This window comes from Falco naumanni, chromosome 1 (genome assembly GCF_017639655.2).
Source record: "Falco naumanni isolate bFalNau1 chromosome 1, bFalNau1.pat, whole genome shotgun sequence".
Classification (NCBI taxonomy): Eukaryota; Metazoa; Chordata; class Aves; order Falconiformes; family Falconidae; genus Falco; species Falco naumanni.
Window position 1 is genome coordinate 98,778,304 of NC_054054.1, and position 16,840 is coordinate 98,795,143.

The window sequence follows — 16,840 nt, forward strand, 5'->3', positions numbered from 1 at the left end:
AAACGCTGCCGGCAGCACATCTCGCAGCCCGGCATGTGTGCAGGTGGAAGGAGGCCTGGCGGGCACACAGTGGGCACGCAGTGGGCATGCGGTGGGCACACGGTGGGCACACGGTGGGCAGGCTTCCTGGAGCTCAGTGCAGCGAAGGTCCCCATGCGCTTCAGAAGCCAGTTTCTCTGCTGGGCTAGGATCTGGCTCCCACGAAAGCCAGAAATCTGTTCTGAGCATGGGAAGAGGGGCTTGGGGGGGCTGGGGGTGGGTGGTGTGTGTGTGTGTGTGTGTGTGAGCCATTGGGATGCCCCCGGCTACGTTAAGCGCTGCCCCAAGGGACAGGTGCTGCCCTCCGGGGATGCCGCCGCTCTGCGCCCACCGGCGGGCCCCGGGGGCTGTCCCCAGCACACACACACACACACCCCGCCCACCCCACAGCCCCGAGCGGCCCCGGTGAAGAGCGGGCCGGGCGGTGACCGGGCCGTACCCCGGGGCGCGGGGCCGCCCGACGAGCGCGGCAGGACAGGCCGGGGAGGGTGGAGGGGCCGATGCCCCGAGGCGGTCCCCGCCGGGGCCCTGCCCCGTCCCTCCTGCCCGCCGTCGGGGGGCCCGGGGGCGCGGCTGCCTGCCAGCCCGGAGGGGGGGGGCGGCCGGGCGGCGGCGGGGGGGGCGGGCGCCAGGGGGCGCTGTGCCCGTTCGCAAGAGCCGGCTCCGACGGCGCGCACGCAGGCGCAGAGGGTGCGCGGCGGCAGCGGCGGGAGCCCCGGGCCCGGGCGGGACCCTGCCCTGCCCGGAGGGGGGGCTCCTGCCCTGCCCTGACCCGGGGGGCTGCGGAGCCGCTGTGGGCCTGGCCCGCTGCCGCTCTGCGGGGCCACAAGGGCGCAGGGGCCGGCGGCTCCCCACCCCCACACCCCGCCGCCGTGGGCGCCGTTCCCGAGCGAGCCCCCCCCCCTCTATTCCTTTGTGCCGCTGCCGGGCCGCGCGCACTTCATTTTCTGCCCCGGTGCCAGCCCCGCACCCCGCGCCCCCCCCGTCACTTGGCTAAGTAATAATTTCCATGTCCAATTCCATTTCTTCTCCAGTTCTGAAATCTCCAAGCCATCAGCAAGGAGGATAGTTCACATGAAAACTAATTACACAAAATCAATATTTAATCACAGCGCAGCATCCTGATCCTGCAGAAAAAAAATCCCTTTAAAACTCTCCTGCCATATACAAATACTTCTCGGCCGCTTATTTATAGGTCTCATTTTTTTGGTGGGAGTCATGTTCATTTTGATTTTTTTTAAACCATCGACACGTGCGAGCCGCCGGCACCCGGAGCGCCGCCCGCCCGAGGGGTGCCCTGCCCCGCGGGGGGGCCGGCCGCTGCCGCCCCCGCTCCCGGTAACGGCCGGGCGCAGGCGGGCGTCCCGCTCCCCCGCACATACCCCGCGGCTCCGGCTGCCCGCCCGGGCGGGCCCGACGGGGCGCGCCGCTCGGCCCCCGCCGCCGGGCTCCTCTGGCCGGGACGGCGGCACCGCTCCGTACCCAGCCCGCGGCCGCCGGGCGGTGTCCCCCGGGCGGTGTCCCCCGGGCGGGAGGCGCGGGGAGCCCCCCCCCGGCCGTTGCCAGCCGCGCGGCGGGGCCGGGCCGCCAGCACCCCGGGGCTGCGCGCAGGGGCCGCGGGGAGCGGCGCGGCGGGAGGGCGGGCGGGGCGGCGGAGCCACCTTAACGGCGAGCCCCGCCCCGGGCCGCGCGGCGCTCATTGGCGCAGCCCCGATGGCTGAAATTCATCGCTGAAATGCAAAACTTGTTGCTGCTCCGCCAGCGCCGGGTGAGAGCGAGGGAGCGCGCCGGGGAGCGCGGCGCAGCCCTCCCAGCGCCCGCACGCAGCGCCGGCCCCGCCGCCCGCACCGGCCCCGCCGCCCCGCCGCCGCCGGAGCCCTGCGAGCCGCGGGCAGCGCACGGCGGGCCGGCGATGCGGCGCGCAGCTCCCGGGCGCCGGAGCCTATGAGCGGCGGCGCGCCGCCCCGTCGGCTCTCGGGCAACGCAGCGCGGCCGGTGCCGGGCGGCAGCGAGCGGCGAGCCGCCGCCGGGGTGAGCGCGGGCGGGCGGCCGGTGGCAGCGGCGCGGCGGCGCGGCAGGATGTGAGCGGGGGCGGCCGAGCGGGGCGGCGGGGGACGCGGGACGGCGGAGCGGAGCGGCGCGGCGCGGAGCGGCCATGCCCTTCTGAGGAGCCGCGCAGGATGTTCGGGCTGGAGCAGTTCGAGCCGCAGAGCAGCGGCCGGAGCGGCGGGCAGGCGGAGCGGGGCTTCGGCCAGCCCGGACTGAGCATGAGCGCGCACTTCAAGGCGCCGGCCTTCCCCGGCGGCGGCCCGGCGGCGGCGGCGGTGGACCCGGCCCTGGGCGCGCTGGGCGAGCCGCCCCTCCTGGGCATGAACATGAGCCTGGCCGGGGACGCCTACGGCTTCCCGGGCCGCGGCCCCGCCGAGCTGCACGGCGGCGGCATGCAGCCCCCGGTGCACGGCTTCTTCGGCGGGCAGCAGCCGCACGGCGGCCACGGCGGCGCCCACCACCCCCACCAGCACCCCCCGCACTTCGGCGGCAACTTCGGGCCCGACCCCGGCGCCTCCTGCGTGCACGGCGGCCGGCTCCTGGGCTACAGCGGCGCGCTGGGCGGGCAGACGGCGTTCGCCGACGGCTACGAGCACATGGCCGAGAGCCAGGGCGGCGAGGGCTTCGGGCAGCAGCGCCCCGGGAACCTGCCCGACTTCCAGCACCACAGCGCCGGCGCCTCCAGCCACGCCGTGCCGGCGCCCTGCCTGCCCCTCGACCAGTCCCCCAACCGCGCCGCCTCCTTCCACGGGCTGCCGGCGGCCGGCTCCTCCGAGCCGCACGGCCTGGAGCAGCGGCGGCTGCCCGCGCAGGGCGGCGTGGACTCGCTGGAATACAATTACCCCGGCGACGGCCCCGCCGGCCACTTCGAGCTGCCCGTCTTCTCCCCGTCGGAGCCCGAGGGGCAGCTGCCGCACTACGGCGGCGGGCGGCAGGTGCCAGCGGGCGGCAGCTTCGCGGGGGCGCCTGCCCTGCCCCGAGCGCCGGGCATGGCCGTGGCCAAGGCGCACCCGCCACAGCAGCACGGCGTCTTCTTTGAGCGCTTCGGGGGGGCGCGGAAGATGTCGGCCGGCCTGGAACCAGGGGCCAGCGCCAGGCACCCGCTGATGCAGCAGCAGCAGCAGCCACCACCGCCGCAACCGCCGCAGCAGCCGCCGGGTTTGCTGGCCAGACAGAACTCCTGCCCGCCAGCCATCCCTAGGCAACAGCAAACAGAAGCCAACGCTCCCAACCCCAACCTGCAGGACAATGGGCCCATAATGCAGAACCAGCATGCACAGTTTGAATACCCTATTCACAGACTGGAGAACAGGAATATGCATCCCTACACCGACCCCGTGTTTAATATGCAGCACCCTCCTCCGCAACAGCCACCAAATCAAAGACTGCAGCACTTCGATGCCCCCTACGTGAGCGTCGCCAAGAGGCCGCGGTTCGACTTCCCTGGCAACCCCGGCGTCGAGCGCTGCGCCTCCTGGGGCAGCGGCATGCACGGCCCCACCATGGAGAGCCACCTCTCCCCGACGGCCTACTCCGGCCTGCCGGGCGAGTTCACCCCGCCGGCGCCCGAGGCCTTTGGGGGGCCGTTGCCACATGGCGGCCCCGAGCACCCGGCGCTGGCGCAGCGCCAGAACGCAGCCCTGGTGATGAAGCAGATGGCCTCCCGCAGCCAGCAGCGCCTGCGGCCGCCCAGCCTGCAGCAGCTGGGGCACCATGGTGAGGTGGGCCCGCCCGGCGGCCTACCCCCGCCTGCCTTTGAGCGGGAGGCTGGCGGCAGCAGCCGCGGCTTCGACGCACCGGCGCCGCATCTGGCCCCTGACAGCGCCTGGTTTGCGGGGCCGCCACCGCCCGGGGAGCTGCTGCCGCGGCGCATGGCGGCGCCAGGGCTGCCGGCCGAGGCGGCCCCCCACGAGCTGGGCCTGCAGCCGGGCGGCACCGCCGTGCTCTTCCGGCCGGGTGCTGGAGGGCTAGGGCTGCAGGAGCCGCTGCGGATGGCGGGCGAGGGGCCGGCGCAGGCTCTGCCCTCGCCGGGTGTCCACCCGCCATTTGCGCCCGCCATGGGTGGCCTCTCGCAGCTGCAGTCGCCGGGCGGTGGTGTGGCGCTGCCCAGCGCCCCCGCTGAGCGCCGCGGCCCCGCCGACTTTGCCGCCCAGCCCAGCTTCCCCTTTGCGGCGGCAGCGCGGCAGCCGACGGCCCATGGGGCCGCACCTGCCCTCAGCGCCTCGCCGGGCGCCTATCCGCCACCCCCGCCTGAGTTCCCGCCGCCACCGCCGCCGCGGCCCGCCGCCAGCAAGCTGGGCGCCCTCTCGCTGGGCTCCTTCAGCAAGCCGGCCAGCAAGGACAACGTCTTCGGGCAGAGCTGCCTGGCCGCCCTCTCCACTGCCTGCCAGAACATGATCGCCAGCCTGGGTGCCCCCAACCTCAACGTCACCTTCAACAAGAAGAGCCCAGCCGAGGCCAAGCGCAAGCTCAGCCAGGCTGAGCCTGACCCACCGCCACCCGCCGCCCCAGACTACTTTCCGGCAGGGCCGCCGGCAGGCGGGGGTGGCACGGGCAAGGCGTCGGGTGCTGCCCCGCTGCTGCCTGCCGAGAGCAGCCTCTCGCCCGGCTACGCGCTGGAGCCGGCGGCCGGTGGCGAGGGGAAGGCGGGCGGCGGGCGGGGGCGGGGCCGCCGGAAACGGGACAGCGGGCACGTCAGCCCCGGCACCTTCTTCGAGAAGTTCTCGGCCACGGAGGGCGGCGGGGCCGGTGTCAGCCCGGGGCAGCCGGCAGTGCCGGCGGTGGCGGGGGGCCCACCGGGGGCTCCGGGTGCGGAGCGTGGTGGGGGCACCCCGCATGACAAGCCCCTGACCTCACCCTCCTGGGGCAAGGGTGGTGAGCTGCTGCTGGGGGAGCAGCCCGACCTGATGTCCTCCCTGGACAGCGGCATCCAGAGCGTGACCAAGTCGGATGGCAGCTCCCCGCACGTGGACTTTCCCGACGAGGTCAGCACCAGCTACGGCAACGAGGACGAGGTGTCCTCCAGCTCCGACAACGCCGCCTCCAAGCCCACCCGCAGCCCGCTGCTGAGCGGCTCGCCCAAGCTGCCCCGCGGGGAGCACGCACTTCTCAACGGACAGAAGCCCCTGGCCCTCAGCCTCCTCAGTACGTCTACCTCGACCCCTGACAGCTACGGGCTCAGCACCACGGCAGGCGCCCACCCCGGCACCCCAAGCATGGAGCAGGTGCGGACCCCCACGAGCACCTCGGCCCAGGACGAGATCCACCCCCTGGAGATCCTGCAGGCGCAGATCCAGCTGCAGCGGCAGCAGTTCAGCATCTCGGAAGATCAGCCCTTGGGGCTGAAGAGCAAGAAGGGGGAGTGCGCGGGGCAGAACGGGGACAGCGACCTGGGCAGCTGCTGCTCGGAGGGCGTCAAGAGCGCCATGAGCACCATCGACCTGGACTCCCTGATGGCGGAGCACAACTCCACCTGGTACCTGCCTGGTGAGAAGGCCCTGATGGAGGGGCAGGAGGAGGACAAGGCCATGGCACCCTGGGAGAAGCCCAAGCCTCCGAACCCCAGCAAAGAAGGTATTGATTGTCCTGCGCGGGTGCTGGCCCCTGGGGGAGGGCGTGGGGGGCTGCCTGGGGAAGGGGCAGCAGTGGGGCTGCAGCACCGGGATGCTGGGCACGCGCCAGCCCCAGCCCCGCTCCATCCCCGGTGGGGACCTTGGCGGATGCTGGGAACGGGCTGTGGGATGCTGGCTGGCTCTGCCAGGTGGCCAGTGGCAGGGACAAAGTGCCCGCTGCCCGACCGGCCCGGGTGACGGCTGGACTGCCAGCCCCATCCCCATCACACCTGGGGAGCGGCCCCCCGAGGGCTGCGGCGGCCACGGCTCGGGGGGCTCGCGGGGTGCTGAGCAGAGGGGCTCCCGGCAGAGCCCCGGCTGTGATGCTGGGCCTGGGGTGTTGCGGAGGGGGCCACAGAGGGTGGTGCTGTGGAAGGGGCTCCCCGCGGGGCATAGGGTGCTGAGGAGGGGGCTCCCGCAGAGCCCTGCTGGGCATAGGGTGCTGAGGAGGGGGCTCCCGCAGAGCCCTGCTGGGCACGGAGTGCTGAGGAGGGGGCTCTCGCAGAGCCCCGTGCTGGCTGAACCTTCCAGCCTTTTCTCCCAAAGTGATTTTCCTAAACCATGAACACAGGCGTTTGTTAGCGGTGCTGTCCCTCCGCTTCCAGGTATTTCCCCGCTTGCATTAAGAGCCTGCCAGCAGCGCAATACTGGACTGAAAAGCTCTTCAGATTTTTATATTTTTTTTTCTTTAATAGAAAGGCAATTTAAAATAAAGCTCTGGGTCTGCTGGTGTAAAACTTGCTTAGTTGACAGATGTTTAATTTCAACATTAGTTGTAATTTTTGGTCCTTCCCTGTGTCCAGAGGGCACCATAATTCCCCAAGCTCAGGGAAAAAATATTTTAATGGAAAGCCCTCTATTATAAATGCTGTTTAAGATAAAGATGATTATACCTTCAATTGGTTTCTATTTTCTCTTATCAAAGCCATATTTTACAAACTGCCTGATGGTGTGCGTGAATATTACAATAGATGCACGTGCATGTACCTGCTGTATGAATGCTCGCAGGCAATTTTTTGATGTGCTCTAAGTGCACGTGCGTAATTTACGCAATATAACCTCATTATTTGTGCCTAGGAAAGTTGATGTTTTGCTACTGCTGGTGTAGTTTGAAATTGTTTTCATTACGTTTGGTGGTTGCAGAGTGACTTTTTACAGTCTTCCACATTTAGTAATTTTGCTGAGAAAGGTGTTAGGAAAATCAAAAGGGAGATGGTTTGAAAACTGGGCAATTTCCTACCCCCAGTTCTGGTTGGCTTTCCAGCTTTGGGTTTCTGAAGCGTGAATCCTAGCCCCCATGGTTTGTCTCTTTGTTCATGTTTAATGCCCAGCGCAGGAGACTCATTTCAAGCGGGAGTGTTTAGCATGCACAGCAGACTCTAGGAAGCCCATCAGCATTCTCCATGCTTCACCCAGGCAAGGACATAAATTGGTTTGTTTGGGGCCCTTCTTTTCCATTTTTAAATGGAGTTGCACACAGCATCCTTCCTGGCCCCTTCTCTTTTATTGTTTCTTGTACACAACATCTAGATCTGACTGGATCAATAGCTAGTTAGCACAAATCACAGTTCCTGTCACTTCTACCTTGGCAGACTCACACACATATATACGTTCTCTCACAACACACGCACACACACACACACGTACCACCGCCTCCCCCCCCGTTATGTGTGCACTCTCACACATGCATACAGACATGCAGATCTCAACACCATGCGCTATTTAGAATTAGATTTTAAGAGTAACTTACTCGATAGATCTTAATTTCATGGGTTTAAAAAAAAAAAAAAGTCCTCAGCAGGGATTTAATCTTGAGCAGCACATTTATTAAAAGCATAATCTGGCTTAAAATTACGTATATTTTGTGTATATGTGTCATATGGAGCAATGCTTGCTTTAATGTCCTTTAAGCACTCCTACGTTCACTTTGATCACCGCTATACTTAGTAACATCTAGTGAAATAAGTAATTGCTTTCTGGTTGCGATAACCACAATGTTGCTGTTGAAACAGTTCATCACTTGGAAGGAAAACCATTTAATCAGTGTTCCTATATAAGGATATGTTTTAGTATTTCGGAGGCTTAACATTAAATAGCAAAGCAGTTTTACAACAATGCATAGAGGCACTCGTTTTGTTTCACACTTTAGTCACTTGAAGGATTTGAATGGGCTGGTTCTTCAGATGAGGAAATTCATACAGACCAGTGGAGAATTTACTTTAACTGTTGTTGGAAGTGGTAAAGATACAATAGGTGAAACAAAACAGGCTGTTCTCCTCGGTTAGTAGAAACGATTTAGCTTTCCATTGGCATACCCCCCGAGTGTTTGAGACTGTGTTTAAGAAAAGGCTTTATTTATCCAGTGAGTGAGATTTTAAACCTTTTTGGTCGGCTGGGATTTGCATTCGTGGTGTCTGTTCCAGCAGTTCCCTGGTGTATGCGTGCAGGCTGAACGCGCAGCCTTCAGACAGCACTCCTCCAAATTTCAAGCAGTTCCTAAATGCGCTGCAGTTCTGCGCTGGGGGAGTGCTCACCATTTCACATTACTGTGCTGTATTGTTAAGGGTGAGATTAGTTGTTAGACCCTAGTTCCCTCACCAACACATAGGCATTGTTGGTGGGCTTCTTAATTACACCTGCCGTGGTGGGAGGGAAGGCGTTCGGTGATTTATTCCTATTGTGGCACTGCCGCGATCCGCATCGGCTGCTCAGCGGGTCCGGGGCAGGATGGAGGAGGGGGTGGCGGGTGTCAGAGGGCAGGTTGCCCCTCAGCAGAGTGCTGGGCACGGCAGCTGCCTTCCCGCTGCTCCTCCGCGCCAGGGACCGCAGGCTCCGGCTTTGCTGCCGGCCGTGGAGGGGCAGCTTGGGAACGGATAGGCTCCCCAAAACGCAACAGAATTGGGAACTTTTCAAATACTCTGTTAATGCTGGGATTACTGGGTGAAACAACTTGTTTGAGTTGTTTTAACGGCTGGTCGGATTCCTCAAGACTTACTGCTTTTTTTTTGCTTTTTTTTTTCTCATAATGCCATAAAAATTATTTGCTAGTATCTAGCAATCTGTGTGAGCTGTGAATTTTAAAGGTAGATGGGAGCAGATAACGTTGTTTCAGACACCTGAGCTGTAGGTGCCCGTGTAACAAGTACACACCTACATCCTTTGGTGATAGCCTTTACGAGTTCTGTGCATGTGTTTGCATTTTGTTTCTGAATTTAACATTGTCAGGGCTGGCTGGATGTTGATCTTCACTGAAATGCGATTTTCCATAAGGAGTATTCTCCAATACATCATTTCTTGTGCTACCATGTTTGATATGAAGTGGGTGATGGTTTGGTGTGTGTCCCCCCCCCTCCCCCCCAAATGCTTTCTAGAATTTCACATTTTCCTCTGCCGTGCAGCTAGAGCTGGGAGTGAGGTATAATAATACCAAGTCTGGAGAGGTCGTGTTGACTTCCAGCACCGCGGCCCTAGCTAACAAAGAATAACCAGATCAAATTCACTTTAAAACGCAGGGCCAGTTCGGTGGGGTTTTGCTTTCCCTGGTTTGACTGAACCGGGACGATTTCCCTTTCAGTGAAATGTTGATTAGTATTCTCTAGAAACCCGGTAATTAAGTGCTGGTGGGGTTTTGTTTTAGTTTTTAATTGAAATTGTGAAGGTCCCACGCTGCATATGTCAGGTGAAGACATCAATATGTAACCTAGAACTGTGCGAGCGTTGATTGGAAAAACTGAGAATATATTCAGCTGCTCGGTGGCCGCTGGACTCGTCCGTCCGCGCTGGTGGGCACATGCAGTGCAGCACGGTTAGTTTTCATCTTTGAGTTTTTGTTAATATTTCATCGTAACACTGAACCTATCATTTGAATGAGCCAGCAGGCCAGAACTCTTGATGAAGCAGTACGTAACATCGGTAAATGACTACCAAATAACATTAACAAAGGTCAAATTTGGTCCAGATGCAGCTGGGAGCCTTTGTTTTCTTTCTCTTCCTCGTATGTTCTGCTGCGTGCTTTTATTTTAAATACTGCTGAATTCTTTTGGAGGCTTTACCAAGGGACTAGGTTTGTTTACCGAGACCGAGTTTGTCAGACCTCTGGTGAGGCATTTCAAACAATATCACTGAAGGCAGTATGTGATTCGGAACAGGTTTGCGCTGTAGTAAGGGCTGCTGGAAATGAGTTCAGTGACGAAGCTCAGCGCACTTTGCAGCCATGGATCTGTGATTCCCGGTGCTGCTTTGTTTGCTTGAAAGGGCTGTTTAAACTTACACGAGGAATTTTAACAGTTAGTGGGAAAAAATGCTGTTGCCTTTGCCAAGAAGTTATGCGATATACTCCACAGATATGAAGTACACATCTTTAATAAATGATCTGGATTAGCATGCAGATTTATGAGGGAGGAATGCTCCTGTTGCGTATCGCAGGAGAGAGTTCAGTGGGCATTAGGTTTGGGTTTAATATGATCCTTTAAACTCTTCCGACCTGTTAAAAAAAAAAATAATTACTGAGAAGTTGCCCCTGCTTGGGTTGGCTTCATGTAAATTACAGTGACACTCTATTGTTTACTTTGACCGACTATAATTTTTAGTATTTTCTACTAGAAAATAGTCCTGTTTAGAAATGTTTTCCTTTGTTTTATAAACGTCCTGCAGCAGTGTGCTTGTAGACCTTTGTGGCAAATACTAGAGAAGGCAAGGGGCAGAGCTTTCAGTAGTGTTTGATGCTGCTGCTATAGTGCACTAAGATGTTGAATGCAGAAAGTGTGTGAATTTATTGGCATTTCGGTAACTACCATAGTCCCTCTGTTTGCCTTTGCATCCATTCATCTGTCTGTCTGTCTTAATTTTTGATCTTTACATTTACCTGTTCCGCTCATTTTAGCAGAGAGTCTAGCTGTATTCAAGTTAATGCAGATCACAAATTTGGTTTGCATCGTGATGCTTGCTTTTGTGAATGTCACGGCCCATTTTATAACGGCATGTTTAGTTGTGAGGTAAGTTTTAACTGGGTTGTTTTGTACATGCGTGCTGTGAGAGAGTGCATGAGACAGACTTTGGGGGATATATTTCTTGAAACTGGTATGTGAATGTGCTTCAGATCTTTACATGTGATGTAAAAGGAAATGAATTAGACTTAATATTTATATATGAGCTTAGATGACAGCATAAATTTATTCTGATCTGTGATGTATTACACCATGTCTGCTCTTAATTTTTAATGTGCAATACCTGTTTTTTTTACCAATGACCTAGTGGAATGCTCTGCCATAGAACTGCAAATAATTTTTTCCTAAAAAACATTATTAACCCGCAGTACCTACAGACACAGTTTATTGTTAGTTGTATAGAGCAAAGGATAAGGCATTAAACAAAAGTCTGACCTGAAAATATGTGGGCTGCTTTTTATTTGTAACAGCTGACTCCCAGCTTCCGCAATGTTCTGTACCAGGGAGAGGTTTTGGTACAGCAAAATCTCTTTATGTGACCATATAAAATTTTAGTACTAGACAAATTACTGTACAGTTTTAGTCTGTGGTTTCTTGTGTATTTCTATTAAAGACAAGTGAGAGTAGAGTATCCACAAAAAGTGTAAAGCCAGCTCTGAAATGAATCTTCAGGTGGCCTAACACATAGGCTTTTTGAATGCTACATTTACTGAAATACCATAAACAGTTTTAATTACGTATTTCCTAGAACACATTGAGGATATTAAAAGAGACCGGTCCAGTTGTGGCTAGTGGGACCCATCCCTGATTTATCACTAGCATGAAATAGATTGTCCTTAACATGTTTTAGGCTGGAGCGCTTTGTACGCAGGCGGCACGGATAGCGGGCGTTGGGCGCCGGGCGCCGGGTTCTGCCTGCCCAGCACGGCCGCTTGCTGTCAGACCCCTCACTGACAAATCTTAAGCCCTTGAAAAGAACAATTTTGCACCCGTAAAGACACGCTTATGGTTTGCAGGACATTTTCAAGATTGATGTAGTGTTTATTTAAATACAGAATTATCCTTGTTTCATTTGTTCGAGGGATGTTTTTAAAAGGAGAGCTTCCATTAATGAGGTATATTTAGAACGGGGCTTGCTTGTGCACTTCCTCAGCACCGGTTCTTGGGTGAGGGACGCAGGGCAGGGAACCCTATGGAAATTAAATAGGTGAGGCTGTGGAATCTTCCAGGAAATTTAAGGTCTGCTCTGGCTTTTCTGGTCTTGGTTCGATTTCTCAACTTTGAAAATGTAAATCTGAATTTTTGCTATTCTGTAGATAGAGCCAGTTTGCACATAGTGATGACATGACTAGCTTTTGTAAAGGTACTGACATTCTTTGTAGTTAGCTGCTTTTCCTTTGCAAATACTTTTGTGTAGGTGCAGTTAAAACATTATGAAATATTAGAAGTCTTTTTTAGTGCAAACATTTTTTTAAACTTTTTTTTTTACAAATTTAAATTATTTTGTGGATTATGTGCCAGTGTTCCAAAGTGAAATGGCTTTTAAATTTAAAGCTGAGAATTGAACAGCTGGAGGTCTAATCCATTAATTTTTACAAGCTGACTTTCTTAATACTTCAAAGAGAACATTTTAGATGATACTGCTTTGCTACCCCCCTCATCAGAACCCCTCTTCTGCCCGCCCCCCCCGGCAATGCCCTCTCTTCTAAGTCTTCATGTTCTGCTCATCTCCTGGCAAATGACAAAACCATATGTATGCAGTGAATGCATTTTCCTTAGTTGATGTAATAAGTTGTAAGCCTTGACGCTCTAAAGATGTCTTCTCCTAGCATTGCACTTTTTATCTATATGCTGATGCAAAAATACTGAGGTTGCTGTTTTTCTAGTAGTCTTCTCCCCCATACTTGAGTTATTTTTTGTAATGGTGCAAGCGTATTCATAAGAGTATTTGTGTTCAGCAGCCACGTATCCTGGGCTTGTGCCCTTCCAAGCCACCTGACTCAAAGCTAGGTGCATCCCTTTCCCAGAGGGTTGGGTCTGACCCATGCTGGCCATTTTTTAATAAAGTTTTTGCAAGTTTTGTCTGGCCCCTGTTAGACAGTAACTGTTTAATCACATCTTATGATTTCACTCCCCAGGATGCACATACGTATCAGTCAGGGGAAGCTCCTGAGAATGAACTGTTTCTTGTCTGCTTATTTAGCTTCTGCTGGGAGCCTTTAGTTGTGCAGTTTATGTCTGTTTATTTTAAATTTTAGGAAATCTGTTTGTGTCTGTTTAGTATGTGAACGTAACAACACAGTGCATGACATTGTGCTGTCTCAATTTTTATTAGCTTTTAAGATTTGTCTAAAGAAGCTTTTTTTTGGCTTGGTAAGCAGAAATCTGGTTATGTTTAAGTGCTGCTTTGATAGTTGGGGGTTGGATTTGGGGTTTTTTTTACATTAAAATAAATACAGTTTATTTGAATTTAAACACAAACAACACATGTGTGAGCTCGAAGGGCTGCGCCGGCTGCAGTGTTGTGGCGGGGGCAGCGCTGCAGCCGCGCTCTCATGGCCACTTTGCCTGAACTTCTGGATATTTGTATTTGCTCCCCCCCTCCCCCTGGCTTGGAGCATTTAAAAAGCGAGATGAGGCAACTGAGTTGCTACCTTTTTTTGTTTTAACTCTCTTACCTTCAGTTCCGACTGCTGGGCCTTTAGGACCTGATACTCTTGATCACAGAAAAGCCTGTAATCAGTCAGTAGTTGGGAGACAGCGGGTTTTTTTGTGGTAAAATGTATATTTGCGGAGTTAAGTCTGCATTTAATTAATTTTGTGAATTAGTATTCACAAAATATTAGAAAGAATTTGTATTGCTAATAGAAAGATCATCCTGAGGCTGAGGAAGCACAGTTAATTGAAAAAGCAGCCATTTGTAAAGTGAAGAAAATTTTAAAACATTTCATACCCTAATTAAGAATATACTCCCGATTTAAAATTGGGAATATTAATTCGCTGTGTGAAGCAAATACACTAAAAAACCCTGGAAACAGTCATATCCTTCCTTCCTCCTCTTAATCTTCTCCCAAAATGCAGTTTAAGAAGAAAGGCATGACTTTTTTTTTTTTTTTTAAATGTAGCCTGAAACCATTTTGCTAGAAAGATGTAAATGGATCTATTAACATAGGAAATGAAGGCTGGACTGGGGTTATTATCTGGTCAGAATTTTAGGATCTCTTTCCTAGAAAAATCTTCAACTAATTTTTTTGGGGGGGCTGGGTATAGTCTTCCTCTATAATGACATTTTAAAGCCTTTTGGTTTTGGGTGAGAGGAGTCACGGAAAGCAGAGGATGCTGTAGATGAAGGCTGTCGAAGAGACGCAGATGTGAGTGCATTGCAAGCAGGGCCGGTCCCTGGGGATCAGGACCGAGTGTTCCCTCCCATCCGCTGCTGGAGGTGATGCTCCGATTGTCTGGTGAAAACAGGCAGAGAGGGAGCGTCTGCCTGAGTGTTCCAGTCTCCTGGCTAGATGGCACAGTTGGTCAAGTCATTACCATTGCACTTATGGATACTTGGGTTTATGTTTGATTTAGAACGCAGTGGAGTCCATATTCAGGTCTCACTCTATTATTATTTTTATTATTTAAGATCATATTTATTGCACCATAAATTGACACGGTGCTTTAGAAACCTGGGAGATGTTCCCACTGCTAAAAGATTAACCGTCCAAATGAGATAAAACAGACGTCGTTTGGCCACGCAGCTGTTTTACCAGGGATGGGTGAGCCTCCACCAGTAAGCCGGCAGCCGCGTGGCCCAATGACCGCAGTGCCACCGTGGCTGTGGCAGAAGATGCTGGCGGGGTGCGCGATGGGGTCGCGCGCCGGTGGAGCCGGAGGGACCCTGGGGATGAGTCTCGGCGCTTGGGTGCCCAACAAAGGCTGGCATGCTGGGACCGAACGGTGCTGGAATGGAGCGTGCAGCTGGGGGCCCAGCTGTGGCGCTTGGGAAATGCGTGTAGGCATGGGGAACGAAGAGCTGAGAGCGTCTCGTCCCACTTGGTAATCTCATTTCTGCATTGTTTACTTCTTCCTCTGGTGTGTTTGGTGAGGATGGTGCAGCCATACTGCCCTCCCTGCTGCAACATTTCTCCTCTCCTGGAAAAAAACCCTCAAAACCTCAGTTACGGCACTTCTGACCTAGTATGTGAGTGAATTTCTAAATGAATTTCTCAGACTGAGCAACAGGAAAAGAAACCAAAATGATGTGGAAATAGTTTGATGTGAGATGGGTCAGGTATCTGGGGGTGGAGGCATCACCATGGGTGGGATTCTCCTCTCCTCTGGGTGAGGGGGATCCTGCCCGGCCAGGACCCGACCCCGAGGCTGGAGCTCTCCGGTACGGCACAGCGCTCTGGGATCACCTAAACCTAGGGTGGTACTGACGGAGCGTTGCTAGAAACAGGGCATCCCTTAGGCCTGTAAGGCAGTCAGGTAACTTTTTGCATCTGATGTTACAGGTATTTTTGATCTGACTTGCTTGTTTTGGTAATTTTTTTAGTGCCAAAATGTTAGGCTGAAAAACTTCTTTTGCCTGGTCTGAAGCGTAGCCCAAATTTCAGACCAAATGCCAGTTTTAAAAGCAAGAAAGTAATAAATGTCCCTGTTGCTTGTATTCTACAACAACAACAACAAAAAAGGAATTCCCCAGTAATCATAATAAAAATTACCACAATCTATGAGACAATAATTCTGAAACACTTTAAAAATAGTGTTACCATTCAGAGTGCAAAGCAGCTGGTATTTTATGATGGAACAGATTTTATTGTTACTGGATATAGGGTCAAACACTTGCAACACATTCTTGATTTAAACAAACCAAAGACACAAGTGCTTTTCTGAAGATAAAATCAGTATGATTTTCATCCACCCCCCCACCCCCCCTGGATGCTGTAGTTCCCTTCTCTACCTCTAAATATAGGCACATGCTGTTCTTTTTATGCTGGGAGAAACAGCTAGCATCCCAACTCCCTGTGCTCTCTCCACTATGCTGTCGTTCTAGAGGCAGAGGAAAAAATAGGACTGTCTCAAAGTATAATTAAAATCTCGTATGAGCTATTTTAAGATAGGCAGATCACCAAAAAAAAGAGAGAATACCAAAGCATTTCTTCATTCCGGTTCTTTTTTATTATTATTTGCTGTCGATAGGAAGTTTCGTACCATCGTCTGTTAATACGTTGTAGCTGTCTGCAAAATGGGGACGAGTGGCGATGGCTCTGGAACTGCTGGGGGACAGGGCAGCGGCCGCAGAAGCTGCAGGGAGCCTGGGAGTGGCCTCAGTTATGTGGGTTATCTTTACTTCCAGACTTCGTGCATGCAAAGTAATATTCTATATTACGTGATAATGTGATTTGTCATGTAGATGAATCAAGTTAGTATACTGCATCCTGATTTTACTTACTTCAGCTGGGGTGCTTACAGGAATTGCAGAAACAAATTTGCTGCTGGCAGCTGCAGGGCTCCTGGATGCTGCGGGCTCCCCGGGGCTGCCGCCCTGGTGCGGGTGCTGCCGCCCTGGTGTGGGTGCTGCCGCCGTGAGGCGGTGCTGCTGCCCTGGTGTGGGTGCTGCCGCCGTGAGGCGGTGCTGCCGCCGTGATGTGGGTGCTGCTGCCGTGATGTGGGTGCTGCTGCTGTGATGTGGGTGCTGCCGCCCTGGCTCAGTGGATGCCTGGCTGCTGGGGTGGCCCAGGAGCCTGCCTGCGGTGGGCTGACAAACACCACTTGGGAAAGGTGGAGTATTTAACAAAGCAATGGAGTTTTACTCCAAATAATTGTCCAAATCCATTCGTATTTGGTGTAGCTTTTTCTCTAGAGTGGTTTACGCCAATGGTGCTGAAACATTTCAGTTACAGAGAAGAATAAAAACTCTCTTCCTTTCAGACAAGTGTGAGCTTCAGGAGCTGGAGAAGCATGCAGTTGGAGAGATTGTGATACAATTACATTTTTATGTCTACCTATTAAGCATAATGAAGGGTTGGTTGCTGGCCTTAAATTTGGAAAGAGCTTACAGTAAAGCTTAAAACAGAAGTATATTCCTGTAATTACTGCTTTGCAGTGAGGAGTATGGCTAGGTAAAGGGAATAAAAACTATTCATTGTCCAATTGTATTTCCATAACTGCTGCACTTTTAAACATCTGTTTTGAAAGATA

General features: G+C 54.3%; 1 protein-coding gene across 2 annotated transcripts in view; it reads left to right on the forward strand.

The window, feature by feature from the left end:
* The first annotated feature begins 2,126 nt into the window (after positions 1-2,126).
* The window catches only part of MN1 (MN1 proto-oncogene, transcriptional regulator), a 111,980-nt gene continuing 97,266 nt past the window's right edge, over positions 2,127-16,840 (forward strand). For both annotated transcript variants that reach the window (XM_040611678.1, XM_040611689.1), the window contains exon 1: positions 2,127-5,661. In XM_040611678.1, the coding sequence (XP_040467612.1) occupies positions 2,220-5,661 (3,442 nt within the window). In that variant the 5' untranslated portion in view covers positions 2,127-2,219. The remainder of the gene's footprint in view (positions 5,662-16,840) is intronic.